A 7,440-nucleotide genomic window follows, 5' to 3' on the forward strand; every position below is an offset into this window, starting at 1 on the left:
GCGCAGCAGCTCCTCTTCAACCTCAGGAGGCTGAAGAAATTTGGCTTGTCACCAAAAACACTCTCAAACATTTACAGATGCACAATCGAGAGCATCCTGTCGGGCTGTATCACCGCCTGGTACGTCAACTGCTCTGCCCACAACCATAAGGCTCTCCAGAGGGTAGTGAGGTCTGCACAACGCATCACCGGGGGCAAACTACCTGCCCTCCAGGACACCTACACCACCCGATGTCACAGGAAGGCCAAAAAGTGCATCAAGGACAACAACCACCCGAGCCACTGCCTGTTCACCCCGCTATCATCCAGAAGGCGAGGTCAGTACAGGTGCATCAAAGCTGGGACCGAGAGACTGAAAAACAGCTTCTATCTCAAGGCCATCAGACTGTTAAACAGCCATCACTAACATTGAGTGGCTGCTGCCAACATACTGACTCAAATCTCTAGACACTTTAATAATAAAAAATCGGATGTAATAAATATATCACTAGTCACTTTAAACAATGCCACTTTATATAATTTTTTCATACCCTACATTACTCATCTCATATGTAAATACTGTACTCTATACCGTCTACTGCATCTTGCCTATGCCGTTCGGCAACGCTCATATGTACATATTCTAATTCCTTTACTCTTGTGTGTATAAGGTAGTTGTTGTGAAATTGTTAGATTACTTGTTAGATATTACTGAATGGTCGGAACTAGAAGCACAAGCATTTCGCTGCACTCGCATTAACATCTGCTAACCATGTGTATGTGACCAATAAAATTTGATTTGATTTGAATAATTGTTCTGATAAAGGAAAAGTAACTTTTCCCACAAAATAGAGGCATACAACGACAAAACAAAGGTTTTACAGTGTGGAAATGATAACGAATGAGTGAAGGAATTGCAGAAATAGATAAATGCAGAAACATATTTTTGGTTAAAGTTTGATTAAACAGTATAAAACTATCAGAAGAGCGAAAACCCCATTAAAATCACTTACAATGTATTTATTCCCACCCTAAGGGTCATGCACTACTTATGAAGCATATTTAGAACTTTTATTCTACATAAAATACTGTCAAAAATGTAAAACATATTGTGATGTGCTGGATGAGTGTGTCCCACCTTCAACTACTAACCATTGGAACGCCTTTATTAACAAATCACACCTACCTCCAGCTAAATAAACAATTACTGTTATACCCTAACTGATATTCCTGTGTGTGTGTGTGTGTGTTCCGTCTGTGTGTGCTCTCCAGGTGAGCCCAGGTTCCGTCCGGAGGCCAATCGTCGTTTCCTAACCTACGTCCAGGAGGAGCCAAATGACGCCAACGGCTACTTCAACCTGGGCATGCTGGCCATGGACGCCAACGAGAACACTGCGGCCGAGCGCTGGATGAAGGAGGCCATCCGTCTACAGACAGGCTTCCGTAGCGCCCTCTTCAACCTGGCCCTGCTCTATTCGCAGTCCCGACGGGAGCTGGATGCCCTGCCTGTATTAGATGAGCTGCTGCGCCACCATCCAGAGCATGTTAAAGGTTTGATTCTCAAGGGGGATATCCTGATGAACCACAAGAAGGACACCCAAGGGGCCAAGGTCTGCTTCCAGAGGATCCTCCGTATGGACCCCACCAACGTGCAGGGGAAACACAACCTGTGTGTGGTCTACTTTGAGGAGCGAGACCTGCCGAGAGCGGAGCTCTGCCTGGAGGAAACGCTGGCCCTGGCGCCCCATGAGGAGTATGTGCGTCGCCACCTGGGCATCGTGCGCAGTAAGATGGCCGCCATGTCCGTGGCAGGGCAGCCGCTGAGCCCAGCGTCAGCAGAGGGCGCAGCTACGCCATCCATGAAGGAGGAAAAGAAGGGGGGAGGAGGAAAGGAAGAGGAGGAAGGGAGGGGAGCCACTGGCAGCGCTGGGGCCGGGAGTAAGAAGAATGTGCGGAAATCCTCCTCGGCAGAAAGCCTCAGCGGTGGCGGCAACAGCCAATCAGAGCTTCTGGACGACGGCCAGGCTGATAAGCAGCAGCGGACTAAGAGCAAATCCACAAAAGAGATTAAAGACATAGAAAAGAAACGGGCGGCCGCCTTGAAGAGACTGGAGGAGATTGAGCGCATATTAAGCGGCGATTAACCTTGTTGTTATTTACCGCAGTGCAGGACTACTTTTTTATAGAGCTAGTTACAGCTCCTGAATCACAGATGTGATGCGTCCCAAATGGCACCCTATTCCCTATATCAGCAGGCAAGGCCCCTTGCACCACTTTTGACCAGGGCCCATAGGGTAGTAGCCCATAGTAGTGCACTATATAATAATTAGGGTGGCATTTCGGACACAGCCATAAAGATGTTTTGGTTTTCATAAACAAATGTCCTCCTCACTTCATCATGCATGCTTTAACTCCTTTGATTGTTTGTTTGTTTTGTTTATCATGTTTACAGGCTGCCCTACCTGCTGCGTCCCCTTACAGGCTGCCCTACCTGCTGTGTCCCTTTATTTTAACACCATTGCAAAAATCAAAAAGGGATTTTTTTTTTTGCACAGCAAAAGAAAAGCAGTCTAGTTTAAAAAAAATCTCCACTACAGGTGCAAAACCCTATGTGTTGGTTTTTCTGAATGGCATTTTAGCGTAATTATTTATGCTTGTTTGATTTGCTACGTTTACTAGCCAACTTGTTGATCACTGGATTTTATTCGATTTTTGTGTGACTCACTCACCTTCTTTTTTTTTTTTAGGAATGATTGCATCACAAACAATTTAAGGAAATGACATAAAGAACACTACATGGCCCACTTCAGGCAGGCAGGATCTCTGTATGTTGTATGCATCTCCAAATAACCCATTACTACAGCTGCTGCATCTGCATATTATACTGCATTACACCCCACGGTGCAGACAGACGCCAAGCCCCGCCTCCTGACATCTTCCATTTACTATTTTCCCTTATTGATCCCACCCTGTGCTTCCTGTTTTCCACGCCGTCAGTGTTGCACTGCTCATAGCACAGCCCTTATCTTACAGTGATGCCATTTGGAGCTGTTGTCTCATATTCAACCCCCACACACCCACCCACACACACCAACCGACCCGCCACAAGACAGGTGTATGGTTTCCTGTTTGTTACCTCAGAGCATATTAGTCTTCACGTATCATCATACTGTATATCTTATTTCAGTAATAACAGCATTGTTTGTGTGAGGATTGACATATGCTCCCCCCTCAACCCTCTCTCCCCATCTCCACCCTTTTTACCTCTCCCCCCCCCTCTCCACCTCTCTCCCCCCTCCACCTCTTTCCCCCCTCACCCCTCCCATGTTCTTCCTCAAGCTGTGCCATGTGTTGTTTCTCATTTACACCAGAAGATTCCTTCAATGAGAGATGATTTCACAGCACACTTCTTGTACTGAACTGGGCCCATTTTTTCAAAAGCATTTTAAGGCTAAGTTCCTTAGAATCCTCTTTCTTTTACTCTTGTTCTCCCTCTGCAGCTCACATCGTTGACCTTGTTCTCTCTCTCGCGCGCGCACTCTCGCCCTGTTTCTCGCTTTCTATCTCCATCTCATGAACATAAAGTCTAACACATACAGTGAATGTAATAAATATCACTAGATTTTCCCACACTCGTCTTGCTCTTGTGCTCATCTGCAACCATCCGAATAATGCTTTTTCAACATTGGATTGTGCTTCCGTTTGATGCTATCTAGATTTTCTTTGGCTGTCATTCTCTTGGACACGAAAATTGGCATTGAGTTGGAACTACCTGGAATTTCATTGTTCTTGTTTGATGATCTAGAGACTTGTTACGGACCTATGAGGAAACAAAAAGCAATTATTCTAGCTTATTGTTTAGCTTTTATCACCTTATTTAACCCCTCAGTGTACTGTGATGTTTTGTATCCTGGTGATTAGTTACAGACAGATACTGTAATGTGCAGTGTCAATCTGTTCCTTTCTCTTCACACTAACTAAATGGTGACTGTGTGTCCATCTGTTAACCGATAGGACAAATCAACCATTTCTGTCCGTAACCATTACTCAAATAGAAAATCTGGTAACAACATAAATGAGAAACATTGTCAGTGTAATATGATGGTTGGCCTGGGGCCTACGCCACACGTATGACCCCTTAACTCTAAAAGCATTTTCAACATGATCATTCATTACTTATCATTGAGCTCCTAAAAAACAACGTATTGTGCTAGTTAGTGTTTGTGTACAGATGCATGTACATTTTTAACATGCACTGTAAGCTCTCAGTACTGTCGTTGTTTGCCACTTGAAATATATGGTACGTTTAGCATAGCTATATTTTTATCATGCAATACAAGTGCACTGAAAGTGTTACAATTGTAATCAATCAAGAGTGTTGAAAACATACCTTTAAAGAACTGTCTCGCCTGTAATGATATCAGTTGTACAGAGCACATTAGTCAATCAGCCACTAAGATAGCCAACTAACACTTCAAATATTTTTAATCACCATATTTATCACTTTGGGCCTATATGTTCACCTGCAATTGAATTGATAAATTAATCATTTTTCATTGAACTACTTTTGTATGGTAACCAAAAACACTTTAATTTTTAAAGCTCTATCCCTTTTTGTAATAGCAGCCCAGATGTTGTGTTGACTCCTGGGTGGGTGATGGTAGTGGAGGGTTCAGGGTTGTGTTGACTCCTGGGTGGGTGATGGTAGTGGAGGGTTCAGAGTTGTGTTGACTCCTGGGTGGGTGATGGTAGTGGAGGGGTCAGAGTTGTGTTGACTCCTGGGTGGGTGATGGTAGTGGAGGGTTCAGGGTTGTGTTGACTCCTGGGTGGGTGATGGTAGTGGAGGGTTCAGGGTTGTGTTGACTCCTGGGTGGGTGATGGTAGTGGAGGGTTCAGGGTTGTGTTGACTCCTGGGTGGGTGATGGTAGTGGAGGGTTCAGGGTTGTGTTGACTCCTGGGTGGGTGATGGTAGTGGAGGGTTCAGGGTTGTGGTTTTCAAATAAAGGCTGTTTACTTTACGACTGCATCTCACCTCTACATGTGTTATTTTTTGGTAACAGCTAGTCTCCCTAGGCACACCAGTTGCCCTCCACATTTAAGAATGTTCCGGCATACCTAGGTCTGGGGTTTCTGAAACTAGCTAACAGGATGTGCTACAGATGGTCTGAGGTAAAAAAAAAAAAAAAAAAAAAATTGTATGGTCACATTACACCAGTGGTAGCACCAGGGAATTCTCACTGTGCCTAGCCCTGCTTCCTCTGACAGCTTGGTCATTGAGTAGGGGTGGTTGCAATCTATGGTGTATTATGCGTGCATGTAGTAATACATTCTTCTTGGGAGTGCTAGACATATTCATGAGGGAGCTTCATCTCCTAGCAAGCCTCTCCCTGGAGCCACCCATGCACTACACAGGCCTAGTCCGGAAACAACTCCTAGCCCTCACTTCTGGCACTGGCCCCTAGGCACTTCATGTAGTAATATGGTAGCAGCTCAACCTTGTTCTCTGATTTCAGTTCTGTTTTTATCAGCGGGAGGTAAGGTTAAAGTACACAAAATCATTAGGATTAATGATCAAATCAATCAATATTTTATTAATATTAAGGTAGGTTAAATAAAACTTGATTACATGCTCAGGCTCCAACCTGATTAGGGTGGAGGCAGTGAGGTAACACGGCACATTGCTGTACTCTTAACTCTTACTGTTTGGCTCAGTTTCAAACCCACTTCCTCTTGAGTCTCACCTACTAAGTCGATTGGCACTCAACATGATGTATTTCTGGTATAGGGTGCAAGGTAGACCACTGCGGTGGTGGAATGACAAGAAGGACGTAGGCAGACAGATAAAGTGCTTTCCCATGCAACTGAAGACCTTTGCTTACAAAGTGAGAAATAAGCTGTATAATAACTTACAACCAACAGGATGACTGTTCAGTTCAGTACAAATGTAAATGTAAATGACGAATTGTACATCAATCATTGAGTAACAGCAATGTATACCCAACCACCATCCTCTCTGATTAAGATTGAGGGAGTTTTACATCCAACATACTATGTACCGTCACACAGAATATTATTTGGTACCTGATAATGAAGGCTGATAATGTTTTGTGTGCATAATCCCATAATATGAATAGTTAATTGGATTTAGTCATTTTCAAGTAGCTTAAAGGGGTTTCCATAGTAGGGCCAAAATCACCTCATCCACTTACCACGTGTCCATGTAAACAATAAAGGCTTATAACCAGGGTAGGAACTGCTGCAACATGACCACGACGTTGAATAATGGTTTCTTCACATTATGTAATATGAATAAACAGTTGAAAACATTGTTCGGTTTGACACGTTAGAAAGTCTAAATGGGAATGGAAATCTACAAAGTGATAAAGAGGAATTCATAAAATCTTCACATGGGAACAGTAGTTAGTTGCATGGATAATTTTCCAAAATTGTATTTCAATGGTATTAGCCTGGATATTGTGCTCTGTCTATTTTAGCTACATTTAAGCGGATTTTAACTGTCAGGGCCTTGATGGATTTAAATGTCATACTTTAACCATATATCATGGAAATTCTTTGTCAGGTTCCACAACGCAGCGCCATCCTTCCAAATCAAAATCTAACCAGATCAGTTTATTGGCCGCATACACAGTTTAGCAGATAGAGGGAGCAGTGACATGCTTACGTTACTAGCTCCTGACAATGCAGTAAAATGTTAACAAGCACACACATTTTTTTTAAACTAAAAGTAATAAATCTTGAAATGTCGGAACGAATCCAACTAACCCAAATTGCACTGTAGCATAAATCCAAATGCAATCTATACGTATATACACCGGATGAATTCACACAAGATATACTAAGAATGTACAGCAGTAGATATATTAGACTGACAGAAGAATCCAGTATATCCATAAATATGTGGTGAGTATAAGCAGTGTAACTAAAAGAGCTATATCGACAATACAGTATTTAACACACAGTACAAAACCCCCATGGGAAACTTGATAGAATTGCAGGAACTTCACTTCCGTACCAGAGTCCAAGGACACAAAGACATTAAATACATTTTTATTTAAAAAGCATTGTAATGTCGGAACAAATCCAATTAACTCAAATAGCACTGTAACAGTAATCCAATTAACCCATATAGCACTGTAACAGTAATCCAATTAACCCATATAGCACTGTAACAGTAATCCAATTAGCCCATATAGCACTGTAACAGTAATCCAATTAACCCATATAGCACTGTAACAGTAATCCAATTAGCCCATATAGCACTGTAACAGTAATCCAATTAACCCATATAGCACTGTAACCGTAATCCAATTAACCCATATAGCACTGTAACAGTAATCCAATTAGCCCATATAGCGCTGTAACCGTAATCCAATTAACCCATATAGCACTGTAACAGTAATCCAATTAACCCATATAGCACTGTAACAGTAATCCAATTAGC

At 42.6% G+C, this 7,440-nt stretch overlaps 1 protein-coding gene across 1 annotated transcript in view; it reads left to right on the top strand.

Moving 5' to 3' along the window:
- tmtc3 (transmembrane O-mannosyltransferase targeting cadherins 3) overlaps positions 1–5,189 on the top strand; it is a 142,829-nt gene extending 137,640 nt beyond the window's left edge. Inside the window, exon 14 of the mRNA XM_039017674.1 lies at positions 1,251–5,189. Within this exon, the coding sequence (XP_038873602.1) occupies positions 1,251–2,122 (872 nt within the window). The 3' untranslated portion in view covers positions 2,123–5,189. The remainder of the gene's footprint in view (positions 1–1,250) is intronic.
- The last annotated feature ends 2,251 nt before the right edge of the window (positions 5,190–7,440 follow it).

The sequence above is a fragment of the Salvelinus namaycush genome, chromosome 21, assembly GCF_016432855.1.
Source record: "Salvelinus namaycush isolate Seneca chromosome 21, SaNama_1.0, whole genome shotgun sequence".
Lineage (NCBI taxonomy): Eukaryota > Metazoa > Chordata > Actinopteri > Salmoniformes > Salmonidae > Salvelinus > Salvelinus namaycush.